The sequence below is a fragment of the Syngnathoides biaculeatus genome, chromosome 5, assembly GCF_019802595.1.
Source record: "Syngnathoides biaculeatus isolate LvHL_M chromosome 5, ASM1980259v1, whole genome shotgun sequence".
NCBI classification, from domain to species: domain Eukaryota; kingdom Metazoa; phylum Chordata; class Actinopteri; order Syngnathiformes; family Syngnathidae; genus Syngnathoides; species Syngnathoides biaculeatus.
The window spans coordinates 33,526,180-33,549,788 of NC_084644.1; the positions used below are offsets into that span (position 1 = coordinate 33,526,180).

The 23,609-nt window shown below is 41.8% G+C and overlaps 1 protein-coding gene across 10 annotated transcripts in view; it reads left to right on the forward strand.

Annotated features, from left to right (window-relative positions):
- Nucleotides 1-23,609, forward strand: part of taf2 (TAF2 RNA polymerase II, TATA box binding protein (TBP)-associated factor) — a 172,836-nt gene that overhangs the window by 131,898 nt on the left and 17,329 nt on the right. For all 10 annotated transcript variants that reach the window (XM_061819042.1, XM_061819045.1, XM_061819040.1 and 7 more), the window contains 4 exons: nt 6,724-6,917; nt 10,676-10,815; nt 15,130-15,199; nt 17,463-17,572. In XM_061819042.1, the coding sequence (XP_061675026.1) occupies nt 6,724-6,917; nt 10,676-10,815; nt 15,130-15,199; nt 17,463-17,572 (514 nt within the window). The remainder of the gene's footprint in view (nt 1-6,723; nt 6,918-10,675; nt 10,816-15,129; nt 15,200-17,462; nt 17,573-23,609) is intronic.

The following is a 23,609-nucleotide window of genomic DNA, read 5'->3' on the forward strand; positions in this document are numbered from 1 at the left end:
ACCGGAAAAACATGATTTGGTATGAATCTTTTTCTAAAATATCAAGATAGTGAAGCGTCAACTTTAGGCAGTGGTATTAGCAGTGCACGCGGACCTACAGTTGTCCAGACATCGACTTCAACCACCCAGAAGTCAGGCTTCATGAACGTAGTTCAATACACAAAGGCGGACTTGTTAAAGGCAGAGATTGTGTGGACTTTAAAAGTGATCTGCAGCCATTACAGTTACAAATCTTGTGAAAATAATTGGAAAGTGTTTGCAGTCATGTTTCCAGATAGTGACATTGCTATAAACTACCACTCTGGGGAAAGGAAGAATTGGCTACATTTGGGATCGCTGCCCACTTTTCATTTCTACTGAGGCAGAAAGTGAAGGCTGAAGCAGAGTATGTCCTCCTCTTTGGTGAGTCTCTAAATCATGAGATGCAAGAGAAGCAGCTGGATATTCATGTCCGATTGTGGATTGATGACCGGATCCTCACTTGCTACCTCACCTCTGAATTCCTGGGACATTCGGCAGCAACTGATCTTCAGGAGCGTCTGGACCCTATCGTGTGTGACTTCGGTCACCAAAAGCTGCTCCAGCTCTCGATGGATGGCCGCAATATTAATTGGAAGCTGTACAAATCAATTAAAGAACAAATAGAAAAGATAACCTCCCGCCATATGCTGCAGACTGCAAGCTGCGGTCTACACATCCTCCATAATGCATTTCGAATCGGCTGTGAGGCAGCTGGATCGGGGGTGGAAAATTTTCTGTCCAGCCTCTACAACTTGTTTTGCGATGCACCTGCCAGGCGCGAGGACTTAAAACAAGTCACTGGATCCGACACTCTCCCTCTCATGTTCTGCAAGCATAGATTGCTTGAAAACATTAATGTGGTAGAGAGAGCTATCACCCTGATGCCACACGTGCGAAATTATTGTGAGGCAGCAAGGACGAAGAAGGTGACCTGCCCAACCAACAGCTCCTTCACTGTTGTTCAGAAAGCAGCACAGGACCCCATCTTTGTTGCCAAGCTTCACTTCTTTCTCATGTGCGCCAGGCTGGTGGAACCATTCCTGAAATTGTACCGGACTGACAAGCCTATGCTTCCCTTCATCGCAAAGAACATGCGCACCCTCATCAAGACTCTGATGGAAAAGTTTATCAAGCCTGAAGTCCTTAAAGAAAAGGCAGCCTCCCTCACCAGCCTTGTCAAGATTAATGTGGGTGACAAGTCACACTGGGTGGATTTATCGAAAGTAGGCATAGGCTTTGCTGCTCAGAGACTGCTTCTGAAATCTGGCATTGCAACTATTTAGAATGAGCTGCCAAACTTTCCTGGTAAACATGATAGAAAAGTTGCTGGAGAAGGCCCCCATCATATACAGTTTAGTCCGCCTACTAAGCTGGATGGACCCTCGGCAGATTGCCATGAAAGATGAAAAGGAGAACAACAACAAAAAAACTGCAAAAAACCTTAAACATCATGGTGGATCACAGAAGGGTGGAGGAAAGCAATTGCGACAGGATTCCGTTCCAGTATTCCAGACTGAGTGAAAAGATCCAAGAAGATGAGGAGATTAGGGTCGCTTTCTCTGACTTCAACATCTCTAAGGACAGGGTGGACACCCTCTTCCACTCCACTCTGCATCAGCAGGAAAGCCAGCAGTTCCAGGAGGTATGGGGCGTCATAAACCAGCTCAGTCCCAGTACTAGTCCCATGGACAGGCATCTGTGGAAAGAGGCTTCTTCACAAACAAGGAGGTCACCAAGGACAACCTAAGCAAGGAGTCACTGATTGCTCGGAGGCAAATAGTGTAGGTGGTCCAGCAATATGGAGGGCCTGACATGCTGCCTATCACAAGGGAGCTGTTGTTCGCTGCATCTTCTGCCAGGAGTATTTACGTCCAGCATCTAGAGGAGGAAAAGAAGAAGGATGCATCAAAACAGGCAGAGAAGAGGAAGGCAGCTAAGGCAGAGATAGACAGCCTTAAAGCCAAAAAAGCCAGAATAGAGACTGACATATCTACGCTTATTGAGAAGGCTGACAGGCTGTGTGAGGAAGCAGAAGAAAAGAGGAAGCTGAGGTTTATCACCGAGGCCAATGCATTCAGAGGCAAAGCAAAGGACCAGAGAGCCACTTTGGCACCTCTGCGGCAACAAATAGAGGAGGCAATGGGTAGGCTCAAGAAGCTAAAGTAGGGTGCTAAGACAGACATCATTAGAAGACATTTGTGTATATATTTGCAATTGTCGTTAGAATCTGTTTTTCTGTAGACTGTTATGTGAAGTAATTATGTGAAGACATTGACAATGGTTATATCAATGAGAACTACCACAAGGGGCGACAGGTGATCACTGTCACAGGTACTGAGGTACTGAAACTTTTGATGAACCAAGAACAGCCGATGGCACCATTGGGTGAGTCTTTTTTCCGTACTCTTGATTTCCCACGATGGCCCTAAATTTTTTCAGTGTCGGCCCTAAATTTTTCGTGTCAGCCCCTAAGAATGCCCCTAAAAAGCCCTTAAATTTTTGGGGTCAGACTTGAGTATGAACCCTGGTTGAGTAATAACACAGAGCATCGACTCGGGTGTTATACTCGTTTTATTGGCTCTTAGCACACAACACTTTCTAGTTACTATTTATGGCGATGCGCGCGTGCAACCTCCATCCCCCAAACCCCCGCCACCAGTCGATCACGAGAGGCTGCTTGAAAAGTATAACTTGGGGTAAAAAAGTCTTGCCACACCTGCTGTATCTTCTCTACATCTAAACCAACTCCTCAAAAAAACGTCAGACAAATCTCCGCAGTCCATATAATGGGATTATTGTTCGTCGTTAGTGCCATGCCCCCTCTCCAACACGTCAAGTTCCGCTTGTGTGTATTCAGGCTCAAGCGCACAGGCTTGAACATTGTACATCATGATATTTTTGTTGTTTGTTTGTAAATATTTTCACAAAATTTGTCCACAAAATGCCAGATAGTGGACATTCTCTGTTCAGTGAAATGTATCCACGAGCAATGGGGGGGGTTCAGAACTGCACTGCAGGCGTGGCAAACGCTGATTGGCTCATTGGAATGTCTGAGCGAGAGAGGAATTTCGATAATACTTTTCCAATTTACAGATGTTTCTTGGTGAAATCTGTGGATAACTCTGGCATTAAAAGAAACACTGAACCCTCGTCTATTAACTTTTGTGTGCTCCAATTCCTATTAATTTTGGGGAGAGTCTTCCTTTAATTCCACAAAACTCTTCAATCTCTGCTATTAGGTCCAAAGTCTTTTTGACACTTTGCTCAGGCTGAGCCCTCCGACAGCTGTATGGTACTGTTGGAGGACACTTTTTTTCCTCCGCGTGTTCGTTTAATTTCGGGTAGTGAGAATGTTGGTTATCCAAATAAAGGCTGGAGATGATGAACAGTTTCTTCGAAGAATGTACTTACAGAATATTCCGGGCACTAATGAGTTACAGACAAAAGCTTGTAGAGAGCAGATCATAAGTGCGAAGATACAGAGAAAGCACACATCCTTTATCTTGTCAGAAGGGCGGACTATGGGTGATATCAGACCTGTGGCGTGAGATCGGCTTTCCACTTAGACAAAGGGTTTCTGTCTCAACCGGTTGTAGCTGGCAATAGATTATTACAAAGTCTCCAGTATGCAGTTCATCAAGGTTAGCCTACGTGCAGAGATGCGATCAAGGACACATCTGGCTACAGAACAAAGCTCCACTGAGGACATGAGCAAATTTTGTAGTCATGACTAAATATGGGCATAAGACATACTTCAGTACCTGAGGTCAACATGTTTGTAATCCTGCTCTTCTAAAAGTGCAACAAACTGCTTGTGATGCTTGCCCTGATAAAGTTAACAGTCTTCGTCATAACATCAACAACATTAAGTTTTAATACTGACTTGCACAATGCACATTGATGAATGCTAAAATGAATGAATACCAATTTGTACTCTGTGTCAAGTTCAGTCACTTTATCTTTCATTCGTTTCAAAAGTCCCACATTTTTCCCTGTCATATTCGGACAACCATCAATAATGACTCCTACCAGTCTCCCAATTTTAGTTCAAGGGTGTGCATGCATGCATTTACCTTGTTGAACACATAACTCATGGTGGTTGTTCCTTTCATTGATCTCATTGCTGCAAACTCCTCCGTAATCTTGAACTCCTGCATTATCCCTTGGAGAAACACGAGTAACTGCTGTTTCGCGGACATCACAACTCATCCAAAACCAAGGAGAAAAATTCAAAACTTCCCACTCCACTTTTGAGCTGAAGCTGGAGATTCTCCGCTATGTCCTCCACCCTTCTTGTCACGGTTCACCTGGACTTTCTCAAAGGCTTTTTTTCTCCGGACATATTAGTGCTGCAGGGTCCACCAAGCAGTTTTTTTCACAAACCCCCTATATTGTGGAATATCGTAAAGCTGCTCTTTGTTGCTGCATCCCAGGCTATGTGTAGCTTGGTAAAATAGCCTTGCTGTTCTCTTCGCTTCGTTATAAAATCTTTCGATATCTGAGCTCTCTGTCTCCGTCAAATGTCTGTATTTTTCTTGCATGTTTCATCTCATAATGCCGACTCATGTTGTACTTCTTAAACACGCCGACCTGTTCACCACAAACTAAATATAAGGGTTTACCCTCGACTTCAGGAAATAAATATTTAGTAGTCCATATGTTCTTGAAACCATGGCCTTCAGCATCCACGTTTATTTTTTAAGTATTTGCGAACATTTTGAAGAGTTACCATTACAATGACTTGTTGCTAATCACATGCACTTGGACTTGTCTCAGAGTACCTGGATGTAAACAATGCGTGCACAATGTAAAGTTTTATAGTAAAAGTTGTGCTGATTTAGTCCATGCATTAAGCAATATTTTTGAAAGTAGGTTTAGTTTTCTTAATTCCAACCCTGATCCTGATTTCTGGATTTTTCTTTTTAGATTATCTCTCTCAGTGTACATGCACCTATGATGAAAACTTCAGACCCCTCCATAATTTCTAAGTTGCAGAACTTGCAATATAGCGGGGTGTTCAAATACTTATTTTCTTCACTGTATATATGTCTGTTTACATTGTTTGAACTTAAACTGGGTAAACTATGCAGAAATAGACATTTGAGAAGGGGGGTGCTACTCTTTCATGGGTCAGCGTAGGTTTATATCCAGCATTTTTTTGTTTGTTTGTTTGTTTTTTACACAAATGTAAACAAACAATCCCAACTACTATTTTAGACACCAGACATCCATCTTGACATGACATTCAGAATTAAGTGGGCTTGTCACATGGCTGTTCTGATTAAATGTAGTGCACACTATGTAAACACTCGATGGGAATAGATCACGTCATGTATAAGGTCAATCTTAAATCTTCATTCAAAATTATTTCAATCAGAAAGAAATTGATTGCCGAGGCAGTTTTGGTCGATCGCATGACAGCGTGCCAAAAAAAAAAAAAAGACGTCATTCTATCAACCATATCGACGATTAATACAGGTGTGGCAGATACGCACATAAATATATATCATAGGCAGGCACTATCAATCATTGCAAACTAAAACCAGGAGGCATTTCAATAGCTTCTTCACTCTTGCCACGACCTTCCTGAACGTGTAACTTACAATTCCATTGTAAGATCGTGCCAGTTTGTCTTGATTTTTGTCAGATCTCTGTCAGCGACACTTCTCCATTATTCATGCACTCACTGTAGTAGTCTCGTCACTCTGCACTATTTGCACATCTGTTGTTGACCAATACTGGTTACTTGTGTTGGAGAAGACCATTTGTACAATTGTCCCGCTACTAGATTATTGCTGTATTAGTCATTTCAAACTGCTCCAAATTGCTCGAGGACTACATCGTTTTCACAGTTTTTCGCCCCCCCAAAAAATTGTATTAGCATTCACTGATACAGTAACCTTTGTTCAGTCAGTGATTTTGTTTTTATGTCTCAAAAGAATTTGTTGCACTAGAGCGGTTCCCACTACCAAAGGCAAATTACAAACATATTTAACAAATAAAGATTATTCTGTTTCTAATAACGTGCCACTGAAGTTATGCTGACTAAACGGTTAACATTCCTGTATTTGCGTTAACTGGGGGCTAACACACACAACTCAGAAATGCAACGACGTTTTAAATGACTTTACAGCAGTGGAGCGATTTGTTTAGGTCCTTTGCTTGAAGGTTAGCTCGTGAGCTAGCACGTTGCCTTGAGGCTAGGCTAGTGAACAGATGGAAAAGTTACCTTTTCCTTAACTGTCCCTGTTGTGTGACTCTACATGCTGCACATGGTGTAAGGCTGTGGCGTATTGGGCAAAGCCAACACTGGCAAGTGTGTTACCGGTACACCGCTGTTTCGTGGGGTCTCTAACGGCTAATGACACTGCCATCAAAATCTGTCTGCTCACCACAAGAATGACATTTTTTCAAGTCTGTAAAAACTATCATGTCCTTTTTAATTCCTGAATGATGTGTTGATATAGTAATTATCGTGACAGGTCTACTCAGCATCCTATTGCAGATGCCATATGATTGTAGAGTCCTCAAGAAAACTCCTTAGGAATCTACTCTGTCCCTTCCTGAATACTGCATCTGTATTTTGTGTGAAAATGTAGAATTACTTTACATGTAGTGTACAGTATATGACATGCCAGTTGTGATTATTATTATTTTTATTATTGTTTCCAACTGACACTCACTTTTTTGGTCTTTGTCCAGTTCTCAGATAATTACTACCGTGCAGATCTGCTTGAAGCACTGACCAACTCTTTGACCCCAGCCATCAGCATTAACAATGAGACGCGAACAGTGGACAATTTAAATGCTGATGTACGTCTAATCTTGGAGGAGATAACCAGATTTCTTAACATGGAAAAACTATTGCCAAGCTACAGAAGCACAATTACTATCAGGTAGCTGCTGGCTCATGCATTTGTGTGCTTATGTGTATGCATGTTTATTTTGGTGCTGTATGATATTTGGTTTGAGCATCATCATCTCAATTTACATGTGTAAAATAGTCACTGCAATGTTGGTAGATTTGATTTGCAGTGAATCAATTGTGATATTAAAAAAGACCAGCAGGGACACCTGTTTGGACATTTAAATAAGATTAGGACCAAGATTATGGGAAATTATAATCCCTCCAGCAACACACAGCGCAGGCCAAACATTTGTCCTCCCACTACTCTCCTTGTATAACTATGAATGAGGACACGGGAAACAATGTACACCAGCTGCTGTGCTTCTCTAAACTATGACCACTTTGAAGATAAAATACTGGTAAACTAAACTAATGCACTCAAAGAAATATAAATGCATATTATACTAAATCAGACATTTAAAAAAAAAAACTCCCAGGAACGTGGTCATGACAATACAGTATAACTAGGCGTGAAAATAAATTATTTCAACTGCATATGTGTATTGTTACCTAATCAATACTACAGTCGTCACTCACATTTGAAAATGGTATGGGTGTGCTCAGTCATGCTCGCAGATATAAAGTTATGGGTGTGGTCCACCAGTCATGGCAACAGATAAAGTTGCGGGTCTGATTAGGGATGGAATCTCAAGACCTTAAAAAATAACTTACTGGATTAATATAACATAACGGTATATTAAATATAAAATGAACAAATACATAACTAAAATAGAAAAAAAATTCAAATTCAGAAATGATCATTTCAAATTTCCACTGATATTAGTAGAACATGATATAATACATGATAAAAAGCAGGGAGCAGGTGGAGAAACAATTAGAAAGATGGAGGCACGCACTGGAAAGGAGAGGAATGAAGATTAGCTGAAGTAAAACAGAATATATGTGCATGAATGAGAGGGGCGGTGGGGGAAGAGTGAAGCTCCAGGGAGAAGAGATAGCAAGGGCGGACTTTAAATACTTGGGGTCAACAATACAGCACAATGGAGAGTGTGGTAAGGAAGTGAAGAAATGATCCAAGCGGGGTGAAACAGTTGGCAGAAGGTGTCTGGTGTTCAATGTGACAGGAAAGTCTCCGCTAGGATGAAGGGCAAAGTAAAAAATACAGTGGAGAGGCCGGCCATGATGTACGGATTAGAGACGGTGGCACTGAAGAAACAATAGGAAGCAGAACTTGAGGTAGCAGAAATGAAGATGTTGAGGTTCTCGCTCAGAGTGAATAGGTTGGATAGGATTAGAAAAGAGCTCAATTCGAGGGACAGTCAAAGTTGGATGTTTTGGAGACAAGTTTTGAGAGAGCAGACTTCGATGGTTTGGACATGTCCAGAGGGAATAGAGTGAGTATATTGGTAGATGAGGATGGAGGTGCCAGGCAAAAAAGCGACAGGAAGACCAAAGAAAAGGTAGATGGATGTTGCGAAGGAACACATGAAGGGGAGTTGATGTTAGAGAGCAAGATGCAGGAGATAATGTTATAATCTAGCAAAATTTACAGCTGTATTTATTGTCAATCCATTGACGAAAGCTAGCAGTAGATGATCTATATCTTCCTAAAGCATGGAGAGGGGAAACGTTTTTAACTTCAAGATAACGCGTACCTCGGGGAAAATTACCGTTCACATTTAGATATATGGACAGACTAGTGTAATGTGAGAACATAGATCAAGTCAAAGAAAATCACAATCTCATACTTATTATAGTTAGATGCTGAAATATTACCTGTGTTACAGTATATCCCAGATATGTTTTCAGTGTAACGGAATTTCCTTTGAAATGGCTCATGATGTTGATGACTTTCAATGTAAATGCGCTTGCAGTATGTTAAGAAGCGCTTAACATGCGCTTGTGGCATAACCTCTGAACATGCTCAGTACAGTTAACTTGCATTTGCTGTTTCCGCGTGAATCCTGATTGTTTAGGAGCAAGCTTGTTTAGTTAACGTTTATGAAATAAACACATTAATGTCAAGATTGTACAAAATAAGCGATGTCTTTCAATATCTATTTTTTTTTCCACTTGTACAAATTTTTCACGCTGGATTTTTCGTGCTCGACTGTGCAGATTTGCTCGTCAAATCACAGTGACTGCTACAGTGCATGCAAATATTGGCTGACTTAATATACAATGACTGTCATGTTGTTAGCGATTTAGTCAATCCAACAAACAGCTCAGAAATGTTTTGAAAATAGGCAGAAATGAATCACTTACCGCACGTGGCTCCTCACAGAGGCATGACAGCAAACATTTGCAACAGAACAAGACTACATAAATTTGTAACCTCACTTTTTTCCTTCTTGTGTTTAAAAAAAAAAAAAAAATCCAGACTTTGAATATTGTTGCCAGCTATGCTCCAGCCCCACATGTGAGCAAACTAAATGCATTAAATAGTATAGGGAAATCAGTAGTTCTTCTTGCAGTGACATCACTATATAAAGATAGATTCCCCTATTTTTAAAAAAATTGTATTAAAGTTAATTCTTTGTTCTTTATAATATTGCTTGTTGGAATTTTTTTTCAATAGTGGTATTTATACAAAATTTGTCACAAAGACATGCGCACACAGGCAAGATGATATGGTGTGCTTTGTCAATCTCCAATGTTTCTTACAGATGTACAGAGAGGTGATATTGCTTTCTCAAGGCCCTTTGTCACAGATTAAGAAAAAATGCATTTATATGTACCGTATTTTCCGCACTATCAGGCACACCTAAAAGCCTTTAATTTTCTCAAAACCGACGGTGCGCTTTATAATCCGGTTCACCTTATATACAGGGATGAGAATTTTCCGCCGATCAGCGGATTTCCAAGTTTTTCAGACCAAAATGACCATTCTCGAGATAAGCGCAAATCCGTTGACAAAACTTCAGGAGGGGGTATCGTGCGCCTGCCTCTCGGTGGTGGGCTCCGAGCTGCAAGTTCAGCTAAGTGCTAGCACAAGCATGACTATCATATGCCGTTCTAACTTGCTCGGTATTGTACATATTTGCATTTTGCGACATAAACATTAAAACTTGTTTGCGGCAGATTACTCGATTGAACAACAGAGTTATACAGTATAACGATCCAATCGTGTTAGTGGTTAATTGAGTTTCACCATTGCCATGTACATGTGTTCTCGGTTCTCAGAAATCGCAGTGTAACTTCTTAGGTAGCCAAGTAATGGCGCGTGGGACTTAGCGCAAACTGAGCGACGGTTTGTTCAAAGTTTTACGATGGCGAAAGGATGAAGATCGAGCGAGGGCAATTGACAAGGATGCTGGAATCAAAAACTGTTTCAGACGGGCATGGCTTGAAAAAATTGTAACCGTGCAGACAGGACCGAAAACGGTATCATGTCTAACCAAACACATACAAAAAGTGGACATTCCCGGCAAAGTGCTGTGCACTCTGTGTTCCGATAGGAGCAAAAAATATCCAGGAGGAAACTCATTTTCAGTGTATTTCCAAATTGGTCATTCTCATCCCTGTATATATGGACCAATATTGAGCCTTTCGTGCAGCTCCATCTACAGGATTCATAATGTAACCTCAGTCTCAACTGTAGCGTCTATTCTACGCACCTTATAATACGGTGCGGCTTATTTGTGAAAAAAGGTTTAAAATAGGCCATTCGTTGAAGGTGCACCTTTTATGCAGTGCGCCTTATACTGCGGAAAATACAGTAGTTTACTTTTCCTTAATTCAATGACATCTTAATTATTTTTCCAACTCTTACCTTTTTTTAATTAGTTGTCTTAAAGCCATTCGCCAACTTCAAAAAAATGGTCACATCCCAAGTGAAGCATCACTCTTCAGGTCCTATGCAGAGTATGGACACTTTGTTGATGTACGTGTTGCTGCTTTAGAGGCTCTAGTGGACTACACAAGAGGTAAGATATAAACACACTGATGGAAGTTATTTGATCAGTTTTGGAAAACGATTGGAAAGCAATTTTTTAAATTTTTGTTTTCATTATTTTCTTTATATATATTATTAGTGTTAGTTAAGAATAGGCTCTTGGCTTCTACATTAAATTCCTCATTTATGTAGTAATATTAGTATAATAATTAGTGAAGAGAAAAATACACATTAAGATTTGTATTTAAGCTTTATTTAACCAGGCACAAGGCCAGTTGACCCAGAGATCTCATTTACACTGGTTTCTTGGCCTACCTGGTCATCAGCATTGGTGTCACAAAAGGTGTAGAGTCCCCTCTAGTTATTGAAATGGCAAGATCATTTCTTTACTTTTTGTTGTATATTTGGGTTTCAGATCATATGATGTATAGTTCAAGCCAGAAGTTTACGGTCACTTTGCAAAAACACATTTCATTTTTTTGTCTCACTGTCTGAAGTCTAATCAGACTCAACCTCACTTGTTTCACGTCAGTCAGGATCACCCAAATTATATATATATATATATATATATATATATATATATATATATATATATATTTTTTTTTTTTTTTTTTTTTTAAATGCCACATTAATGGAAGAGAGAATTTCTTAAGTTATTTTTTCCTAATCAAAATTTTACATAAATTTCCCAAGTATGGAGAAGCATTTCCTTTGAACTGCATGAATTAGGTCAAACATTTTGAGTAACTTTCCACAAGCATTTTACAGTACTCTGCTGGAATCCTGGCCCATTCCTCCTGGCAGAACTGGTGTAACTGAATCAGGTTTGTCAGTTGCCTTGCTCGCACACCCCTTTTCAGACCTGCCCTCAAATTTTCGATGGGATTTAGATCAGGGCTTTGTGACGGCGATTTCAAGAAACTTTATCCTCAAGCCAGTTTTTAACCATTTTTGCAGGGTCATTGTCTATTTGGAAGAGTCGTTTGCACACAAATTTTGGGTTCTTGATGTCCCAATATCTCCATGTAATGTTTCTTCATGGTGCCATGTATTTTATGAAGAGCTCCAGTTCCTGGTGCAGCAAAAGCCCCACATGATGCTGCCACCTCCATGCTTCACAATTGGTGTGGTGTTCCCAGGTCTACAAGCTTCCCTCTTTTTCCTCCAGATGTAATGTTGGTCATTATGGCCAAACAGCTCCACTTTAGTTTCATCAGACCGCAGTACATGTCTCCTGTATTTTTTTGTTGGTTTCTTAAGGAAAAATGGCTTTATTCTTGGTAAGTGGCCTTCCAGCTAATATTTTTGCAATCTGGAATGCAGAATGTTCTTTGAGAGTATGGTGTACCGCACCCCCTGATATGGTCTGTTCAGTCCCTGTACGACCAGTGTCAGAGTTTGGTCCGCATTGCTGGCAATAAGTCAGATCCGTTTCCAGTGAGAGTTTGAGTCTCCCAAGGCTGCCCTTTGTCACCAATTTTGCTCGTAATTTTTATGGACTGAATTACTAGGTGTAGCCGAGGCGTAGAGGGATTCCGGTTTGGTGGCCACAGCATGGCATATCTTCTCTTTGCAGATGATCTCGTTCTGTTGGCTTCATCAAGCCGTGATCTTCAACGTTTACTGGAGCAGTTCGCGGGTGGGATGTGAATCAGCACCTCAAAATCTGAGATCTAGGTATTCAGTTAGAAAAGGGTAGTATGATCTCTCCGTGTCAGGGATGAGCTCCTGCCCCAAGTCGAGGAGTTCAAGTCTTGTTCACGAGTGAGGGGAGAATGGAGCAGGAGATCGACAGGTGGATCGTTGCAGCATCTGCAATGATGCAGACTTTTTATTTGTCTGTTATGGTGAAGTGGGAGCTAAGTCGGCAAAGCTCTCAATTTACCAGTAGATCTCCATTCCTACCCTCACCTATGTTCACCAGCTGCGGATCATGACCGAAAGAACAAGATCCCAGATACAAGTGAACGAAAAGAGTTTCCTCCGCAGGGTGTCCGGGCTCTCCCTGAGAGATAGGATGAGAAGCTCGGTCATCCCGGAGTGGCTTTGTGTCGAGCCACTGCTCCTCCGCATTGAAAGGAGCCAGATGAGGTAGCTGGGAGGTCTGATTCAGATGCCTCCCAGACACCACACTGGTGAGGTGTTGCAGGCACGTCCCACGGAAAGAGACCTCGGGGATTACCCAGGACACACTGGAGAGACTGTCTCTCGGCTTGCCTGGGAACGTCTTGGTATCCTTTCGGACGAGCTGGAAGAATTAGTTGGGGAAAGGGAAGTCTTGGTATCCTTGCTGGAGCTACTTCCCCCATGACCTGGGAAAAAAGTGTCAGAAGATGGATGGATGCAGAGTCCGCTGGCATTTACAGAACTTTGATTAACAAATAGAGCTATAGTCCGGTGCAATGACCATGCATTGTGCAAAGGGTTGTGAGAATACAGGAAATGTATGCAGTGTTGTGCGATAATCTGGGACAATGTCAATTTTGCAGTTGCTACTCAAACAGACGAGTGGCCAGTGTTAATCGACAACAGATATGCAAATAGTGCAGTGTGGCGAGACTACTGCGGTGCGTGCACAAGTAATGTATAATTGGCCCGACAGAACTATGACAAACACAAGACAAAACTTGGCAGGATGTTGCAATGGAATTGTAAGTTAACTATTTCAGAAGTTCACGGCATGAGGCCAGAAGCTGTTGGAATGTCTGCTAGTTTTAGGTTACATTGTTTGGATTTTCGTCACAGCACCAAACTAGACTGTGTTGGAAGAACACAGGACCGATTCAATGACTGTTATGTGGATGGCCTCAGACACTGCACTGGTGGGACGTGGTTCCACAGAAATCGCAGGAAGTACATCCTCTATTTTGCCTTTTTGAGGATGAAGTTGGTTTTGGTCTTGCAATACAGGTCCCAGGAACTTGTTGGTCTCTACAACTAACACAAGGCAATTGGACAGCATAAGAGATAGCTGAAGTAAAGGATGGCTCCTGAAGTCCACAATCATCTCAGTCTTGAGCGTGTTCTGCTCTAGGTTGTGTCATCTGGAGTCTTTGATGAGGTCCATGACTGTGGTGTTGTCTGCAAACTTCAGGAGTTTGACAGCCAGGTGCATTGAGGTGCCTCTGATTTGTATTGTCTGAACCGTGGCGTGGTGGGCAATTTCGCTCACTATTCTGGGTTTCCCCAAAAATTCTTTGATCTTGGGAATGTTTTCAATGAGAAATACAGAATTTTGGCCATGTATTTGCATCTTGAATAATTGCTTTGCATATCAGGTATAATTCCACAAGACTTGATTGAAAGACAACATAGCTGCTCACTAATTCATGTTTTTAATCGCAAAGAAAATGACTGCACTGTCTTTGTTGATACCACAACACACCTAATATACTGGAGAGACAAAGTATTTAATCTGAAAAAGACTACAGAAAAGGGGCAATTCAATCTAAAGACATTTGAGAGGTGTGTGCATCAATTATCTGAGCCGCTTATCCTCACAGGGGTTACGGGAGGACTGCATTCTAACCCAGCTATCTTCAGGCAGGAGGCGGGATACATCCTGAACTGGTCGGCAGACAATTCCAGGCCACACATGAACAAACAACCATTCACATTCACACTTATTGGCAATTTAGAATCTTTAATTCACCTCCAATGCAGGTTTTTTTGTTTTATTTTTTTTTTTTATCTGGGAGGAAATTGGAGTATCCAGAAAAAATCAACAAAGGTGCAGGAAGGACGCGCAAATTCCACGCAGGCAAAGCCAAATTTGAACCCAGATCCTCAGAACTGTGAGGCTGATGCCCAATATCCAGCACCCTGGCATATTTGAAAATGACTGACACGGGGGTCATCAGAAGAAAGCCTAGATTCATTTAAAATGTATTCAGAAATAATGCATTTGATGTGTTTCGTACTAAAACAACAATAGTTACTCAACTGTAAATACAAAATGTGTTTACAGATGATCAAAGGGAACTGAAAAAAAGTCAGTTGAAATGTTATGATGTCCAATAGTCTTTGTACAGTGTCAACAACCATGCAGTTTTTGTTTATACAGTAGACGCCACCCCTCCCCTGCGCCACCCCCAATATTCTGTGGTTTTTCTGTTTTCAATGTATTTTATTTGACAACAACCCTGAAAACTCAGTGGCAGTTTATCTTTTCTGATTCAATAATGTTTTTGTGTTCAAGAAAAATAGGGATTTTTTTTCCTTTGCAATGCAATTTTGGTAGCAATTAAATGTTTTTTGCTATTTATGGTCCGGTCCTCTTCCCTGCAAATAGTGGGGTTCCACTGGATATAAATATTCTGTGTTCATGATATCATTTATTTTGTAGTTGAAAAGAGTTCAGATGAGCTCCAGTGGCTTCTCAACCTCGTTCAGAATGACCCAGCACCTTATGTCAGGTTAGTAATTATACAGGCTTTCTGGATCCACTGATAGGGTGGGACAGGGGTTCCTTGGTTTACAAAAGTATTCTTTTTTTATTCCTTTGGCGAAAATGTAATTTGAATTTGTACTTTGTGAGTTGTAACAATTCTAATTGAATACAGTAGTGCATTGGGTTTTTTTTTTTTTCCCCTGACGTTTTCTAAATGTGTTAACATGGGCTTTGTGTTACATACAGTAGTGTTTAAAATAATAGCAGTCCAATGTGACTAACCATATTAATCCACGTTTTCACTTTCCAGTGGTAGCTCTATGAAATTAATCCTTTCCGGAAGTCGTTTTGTATGGTGAATTTTTTGTCGGTAGAAACGTGTTTTACATGTAAGTACCCTAATCTGTTTCAAGCCACCTGACCCAAACACACACGCTGCCAAAAATAAGTATTCAAAGTACACTATGTAAAGAATAATAAAAATTCTAATCATTTATCTTTGGCGTGCTAAGAAAAGGGTGAATGACAAGCAAACGAGAAAACATACATGCACGCACACCACTTAATTACACTAAACTTTCTTGTGACCTGTGGTGAATAAAGATGGCAAAAATAACGAGATTGACGTCCCTCCAAGCCAAAGATGCGACGGCGATAGCTAATGGGAGAGCAGTGCTATTGCGCCACACAAACCAAGATACAGAATGTTAAGATTCGGCAGAATTTGGGGGCTGCAAATCCATCTTTTTTCTTTTCGTATCCACAGCTTGATTCTATTAGATTAATATGTTTTCATTTTAAATTGTATTTATTGTTCTGTATAACGATTTTTAGTTGTTTTTAAAATTGGAATTAAAAGTTAAAAGTTCTTAAAAAGCACAGACTTGAATTATTATGCTCTAAAATATCATTACCCTGCTGGCAGCCATCACCTCATCATAGTGGAGAAGTTTTTGTGTCCCAATTATCCTATGAACTAAGTTGTCGGAGGATTCACACCCTTGCTAGGCTCAGCCATGACAAAGAGGTTCTCGGTGAGGGACCAAAGTATGATTTTCTAATCTCCCATGATAACTAAGGTCTGCTGGGAATGGCTGGCAGGATCCCGTCAGTAGGAGTTTCAACTCCCACCTGCAATAGAACTTTGCTCATGTTCCCAGAGAGGCTGGAGACATTGAGTCAGAGTGAATGATGTTTTGCGCCTCCATTGCTGAAGCAGCCAACTGGAGCTGTGGCCGTCAGGTGGTCAGTGCTTGTCATGGCAGCAATCACCGAACACGCTTGTGGACATTGAGAGGAACTAGAGAAGGTGGCTGCAGCATCTGATTCGAATGCCTTCTGGATGCCTCCCTGGTGAGGTATTCCAGGCATGTCTCACGAGAAGGAGACCCAGGGGATGACCCAGGAGCCTTTCTTTAAATGTGACTTTGTCATATTCAATAGCTACATCTCATCGCAATAGTAATGCTGTACTGTATATAAAGTGAGCATACATGCGCCATAATCGCTTTTGTAGCTGTCTTTTTGTGATGGTGTGTTTAAAATGGATTTTGACAGTTTAAGGTTTTAAGTTGTTTTCTTTGTTGCAACTTCATACAAACGCGACACACCAGCTTGTTTGTGTTACCAAGATGGCCACATTCATCTGGCTTGAATCCAAAATATAATATGTTTTGAAGCAAATTCCATTTACATAGCTCACTCAATCTTCTGTAACTGCAGCTACCTGCTCACAGTCACCAAATCTCGCTTTGTGTATGCCAGTGATTGCATTTCAAACTCATGCATGCACACATTGTCAATCAGATAGCGGCTCCCCGGTCTTCTGTGACTCTAATTGGTTTAGAGACCACGATGGGTGTCATGTCTTTTGCTTTCTAGTTGTAGGAATGTTATTTTTTTTTCCTCAAATAACTGGGCACCCATTACGCACCCTCTTTTTTTTTATATTGCACCATTCAGAAATTTGGGCACATATGTGACCATATTAGTCACACACGACAGTCCTGCCTCATTAAAAAAAAAAAAAAAAAAATCATTAACCGGATTTACATTACCACGCCAGAGTACTAAGCCATGTGTCTGACGACACAGATTGTATTTTATACCCCTGCACATCAGATGATTGTATATATTATTTATATATTTTATATCTGTGTGCGTGCTTGTGTGTGTTTGTGTGTAATTTAATATATTTAGCATGCTATGCGAATGTGGGGTTTGGTGGGGTTTTTGCTGCATAAGTAACCACAGAATGCTAACATTTTCACCATTTGTTGTTCTATCAGACATAAAATCCTAGCCATGCTTTGTACGAATCCACCCTTCACCAAGTTAACAGAATCAACTATATGCAATGAAGCGCTGGTGGACCAGCTTTGGAAGCTTATGAACTCAGGTGAGTCACAGACATATTAAATCTTCTTCTTCCTCTCTTCCTTTCGGCTTGTCCCGCCCGTTAGGGGTCGCCACAGTGTGTCATCTTTTGCCATCTTAGCCTATCTTCTGCATCTTCCTCTCTAACCCCAACTGCCCTCATGTCTTCCCTCACCACATCCATAAACCTTCTCTTTGGTCTTCCTCTCGGTCTTTTGCCTGGCAGCTCCATCCTCAGCACCCTTCCACCAATATACTCACTCTCTCGCCTCTAAACATGTCCAAACAATCAAAGTCTCCTCTCTTGAATCTTGCCTCCAAAACACCTAACCAACTTTGGGTGTCCCTCTAATGAGCTCATTTCTAATCCTATCCAACCTGCTCACTCCGAGCGAGAACTTCAACATCTTGATTTCTGCTACCTCCAGTTCTGCTTCCTGTTGTTTCTTCAGTGCCACCATCTCATACATCATGGCCGGCCTCACCACTGTTTTATAAACTTTGCCCTTCATCCTAGCAGGGAATCTTCTGTCACATAACACACCAGACACCTTCCGCCAGCTGTTCCAACCTGCTGGGACCCGTTTCTTCACTTCCTTACCACACTCACCATTGCTCTGGATTGTTGACCCAAAATAATTGAAGTCTTCCACCCTCGCTATCTCTTCACCATCTAGCCTCACTCTTCCCCCTCCACCTTTCTCATTCACGCAGATATATTCAGTTTTACTTCAGCTAATCTTCATTCCTCTCCTTTCCAGTGCATGTCTCCATCTTTCTAATTGTTCCTCTGCATGCTCCCTGCTTTCACTGCATATCACAATATCATCTGCGAGCATCATGGTCCAAGGGGATTCCAGTCTAACCTCATCTTTCAGCCTATCCTTTACCACTGCAAACAGGAAGGGGCTCAGAGCTGATCCCTGATGCAGTCCCACCTCCACCTTAAATTCCTCTGTCACACATAAGGCACACCTCACCATTGTTCTGCTGGCATCATACATGTCCTGTACTATTTTAACATACTTCTCTGCCACACCAGACTTCCGCATGCAGTACCACAGTTCCTCTCTTGGTACTCTGTCATAGGCTTTCTCTAGATCCACAAAGACACAATGTAGCTCCTTCTGACCTTCTCTGCACTTTTCCACTAGCATCACAGACATTGACTAGAAGAGGAATAAAACCATTGTCACATAAATAATGAAACTGAGTCAGGCATCTACCAAGGCCCCATAGCTCAGTGGTTAGAGCAGTGATTTCCTTACTGTATAGAGCCAAGGCACATATTTTTCAATTGAAAAATCCCACGGCACACCAACAAAAGTAAATGTCACCAAAAATGGATAGATTAATTAGTATATGTACTTCCTGCCATCTAATAGAAGAGGATTTTTTTTGTTCTGTCTGTCATTGTGCCTCACTGGCAGATGAATAAAGAGACATTAGTTCTTGGAAATAAATGTTTTATTTTAGCAATTACATAAAATTGGATAACTTCCCACGGCACACCTGAAGAGCACTCATGCCACACTAACGTACCCTGGCACACTGTTTGGGAATCACTGAGTTAGAGCATTGGTTTGGTAAACCAGGGCTTGTGAGTTCATTGTCACTGGGGCCTCCACTCTCCGAGAGGGGTTCCGTCAGGAAGGGCATCCGGTGTAAAAACTGTGCCAAATAAATAGGACCGGTCATCTGAGATGACACCGTGTAGTGACCACTCAAGGGACAAGCCGAGACAACGTTAGTCAGGCATCTCCAAACTTGCAGCACTGAGCAGAAAAAAAAACATTTATAAAAAAAACATTTACAGAACATAATTATTGTTTTTCACATTTGGTAAAGTTTGCATTTTACATGGTGAGAGTGTTACTTACCTTCAGGTAGTGCAGATTTTTTCATTTCAAAATTTTAAAGTATTATTGAGCAAATGGAAAATGTATCAAAGATACATATGACGAACATGAAAAGTATGGAATTGGATGTGATCAGTTGCCAGCTCTGGGGAAAACACACCTGTATGCACAACAGCAATACTACCATGGTCTTGATGGATGGTCGACTCTGATTGGCTCAGACAATTCCATTGGTGTACATTATCAGCTACTAATGTACACCCTTCAAATGTCTCAAGTAGTTCCTGTGAGAAAGTACATTGTTCCATATAAATACACAACACCCTGAGCCATTTGATCATGGATCACCAACGTGGTGCCCACGGGTACCAGGTTGCCTCAGAGGACAAAATAAGTAGCCCTCTAGCCTGTTCTAAAAGTAGCTGCTACTTACCAGAGCTGCATCAAACATTGTTGTTTTTCCCGTTTAAAATGACACCTGGCTCAGTGTAACTAGGTATGACATTTAAGATAATTACAATAATTCCCCGTTTTTCACAGTTAATGGGGATCAGAACCCCCTGCAAAATGTGAAAAACCGTAAAGTCGGACCCACCCCACACACACACACACAACACACACACACACACACACATGCACCAAGGATTTTAATGTATGTGTACAGTAGTTATACTTTCCATATTTGAGACTAATATTATAGCAACATTAATTGGACACTCTAAATTGCCCCTAGGTGTGATTGTGAGTGTGACTGTCTCTATCTGGCCTGCGATTGGCTGGCAACCACTTTAGTATATACTCCACCTCCTGCCTGTTGACAGCTGGGATAGGCTCCAGCACTCCTGTGACCCTTGTGAGGATAAGCAGCAAAGAAAATGGATGGATGGGTAGAAGTGAGGCCAAGAGATTTGCCTGTCTCCCTCACAAGGAAAAGGTCCTGATGAAATTCCTTCTTTGCGGTTCTTTTGTTTGTCTGTGAGCTTGTCTCCAAATAAGAATCCTGATACACTAGTCTTGTTTTATTATTTATTATTTGCAAAGGCTTTTGTGAGATAGAAGAATACAGCCCACTTTACCCTTCTCCTTCTGTCGTGAAATCCGGAGGCCGAGTGATCCTCCTTTCCAGATTAGAGTTCCTGTAACGTCATTACCTTCTTATCAAACTGGTTCTTGCTTATTATCAGCCTGAATGTTATCATTATCTGTGTGCACGTGTGTTTGTGTTAATCGGTTGGGTCAGTTTTAAGTTTTAAGATACTGTGTGTGTCCTAGTGTCCTGTAGGCAGCAGCATCGGAAATTATTTTATGGTATCAAATTGGTAGCTCACTTATTATTCAAGCAGTAGCTCTGTTTCAAAAAGTTTGGTGACCCCTCCGTTATATGAGCAAATGTAGCAACCTGACAGTGAGATTTTCTGATCAGTAAACATGAAGTATTCCGAGGACAGAAATGACCAAACTTAAAAAATGAGTGATTTAATCATTTCGATTATTTGGCCAATACGTTTGACAAATGGGCCATTGAGTAAACGTCCTCAAAGAGATCAGAGTAACCACCTCCAACAGTCTTTTCCAATCGATCTTTCCCAAAGCATGAAATCAACAAAAGAACGGACTATCTGGGGTACTTTGCAAGCTTGTCCAGGTCATACCACACTATTTTGATGAACCTTTTTAGTGCCTCAAGGAGATTTGATGCAAATAATGAACAGGAAGTGCTGTCATTTGATTGGAGATTTGTGTCTTACAGAATTGGTTTCTGGTGCCAGGTTAATCAATGGTCCAATTTTCTGCCCAGCAATTGGCTTTCATGTTGAGGAGCATAAGAATCTCAGGGAACTCTTGCAGCTCACTTTGTGCGAGGTCACCTTGAGCCACTACAGTAGAGCGTTCAATACCATCCTCCTCTCCTCCAAGCTTCTCCAGGTCAGCATTTCAGTTGCGATATTCCAATGGATTTATAGCTTCTTGACGGCCACGGCAACTCAGGTGTGTGGGGGACACCAATTCATCCACATGCACCATTAGCTCCCCAAAGATGTGTACTTTGTCAGCTGCTCTTCTCTACACAAACGACTGCACTTTAATGCACCAGGCCGTCAAATTCCTAAAGTTTGCAGATGACACCACAGTTGATTGGACTCATCAAAGATGGTGACAAGTCTGCAAATCGACAGGAAATGGAGCAGTTGAAACTGGTGCAGCCAACACAAGCAGGATGAACCCGCTCAAGACTATCGAGATGATCAGGGATTTCTGGAAGCATTTTTAGCCACACGTGCTTCTTACGCTGTCCACCTGCCATGTCAACTTTTGAAACCTTTGAGTTCATGGGAATTACACTCTCCCAGTACTTGAAGTGGTGGACCAATATCAACTCCATCCTCAAAATGCCCGAGCAGAGGATATATTTCCTGCATCTTCTGAGGAGACACAGCTTGCCGCAGTATTTATTGAGGTTGTTCTACACAGCAATTATTGAATCAATCCTTTGTTGATCCATCACTGTCTCATATACCACAAAAAAGAACAAACTCCGACTTTAACAGAGAATAAGGAGTGCTGCAACAATTGTCGGTACTGTCCTGCCACCCTTGAGGACTTACAAACTGCCAAAACTCAGGCAAGATGTTGCAAAATCCTCTTGAACCTTCAAAATCCTGACCACCACATATTCCAACTCCTTCACTCAGGTAGTTAGTATTGATCAAAGCAAACTAAAACCAGTAGAAATCCCAAATGCTTCTTCCCTTTTGCCATTTAATTTCTTGAAGCTAAATGACTAGTGTGTCTTATGTTTCCAAAGTTTATTTTTTTCCAAAATGACTGTATATTGCCATATGCTAGAGCAGCTCCAACTATCCATCCATCTATTTTCTAGACCACTTATCCTGTTTAGGGTCACGGAGCTCTGGAGCCTATTCCAACTGACTAAGTGCAAAAGGCGGGCTACAACCCCGAGTGAGCAGCCATGGACTGTCACGACAGTAAAGGGCAAGAAGAACAGAATGCGAGTTGACATCAGAAGTGCTCCATCCCTACTATAGAGAATGTTGACAGTGCTCTGCTTCTCCCTTCTGAGACGCTGAACGGTGGACCAGAATTTCCTCAAAGCTGTCTTGAAGTCGTTCTCCATGGCCTGACCAAACTCCTCCCATGCCCGGGTTTTTGCCCCAGTGACCACCGAAGCTGCATTCCACTTGGCCAGCCGGTACCTATCAGCTGCCTTGGGAGTCCCACAAGCCAAAAATGCCCGATAGGACTCCTTCTTCAGCTTGACAGAGGGCCTCACTGTTGGTGTTCACCAACGTGTTCGGGTGTTGCCACCACAATGTGCACCGACCACCTTACTTAGCTTCAGTCGGTCGCCTCAGCAATAGAGGCGCGGAACATTGTCCACTCGGACTCTGTCCCCCACGAACCCCAGAATCTGAGCAAAGTTCTTTCAGAGGTGGGAGTTGAAATTCCTTGTGACGGGAATCTGCCAGCCGTTTTCAACAGACCCTCACAATACATTTCGGTCTGCCACGTCAGACCGGCATCTTCCCCCATCATAGGTGCCAACTCTGTTGACAGCTGCGCCTCTCTCTTCACCCTCTAGTGTCAAAGACATGCGATGACACAACTACAAAGTGGATCATCGAACTGCAGCCTATGGTGTCCTGGTGCCAGATGCACATGTGGACACCTTTATGCCTGAACATGGTGTTCATTATGGACAATCCGCAATGAGAACAGAAATCAAGTAACAGAACACCACTCGGATTTTTATCGGGGGGCATTATTCCCAGTCACGTCCTTCCAGGTCTCACTGTCATTGCCCACGTGAGCACAATGGAGTCCCCAGAGGGAGCCCACTCCAGCACTCCCTCTATGGACTCCTAAAAGGGTGGGTACTCTGAACTGCTGTATGGTGCATATCCACAAACAACACTCAGGACCGTCCCCCTACCTGAAGGCGGAGGGAGGCTACCCTCTCATCCACCGGTGTAAACACCAATGTACAGGCCCTGAGCTGGGGGTTAAAAAAAGTATTGTTACGTCAATTTAGACAAACGTCCCCTTTGTTCAAACCAGCAAAATGGGACAAGGCAGTTGTATTGCGTTCAAGACAATTTAATCTCACACATAGACAACGCACACATGGCAAAATAACTAACGCAAAATAGAAGTTCAAAGACTGAGTAGTCGATCACTTCA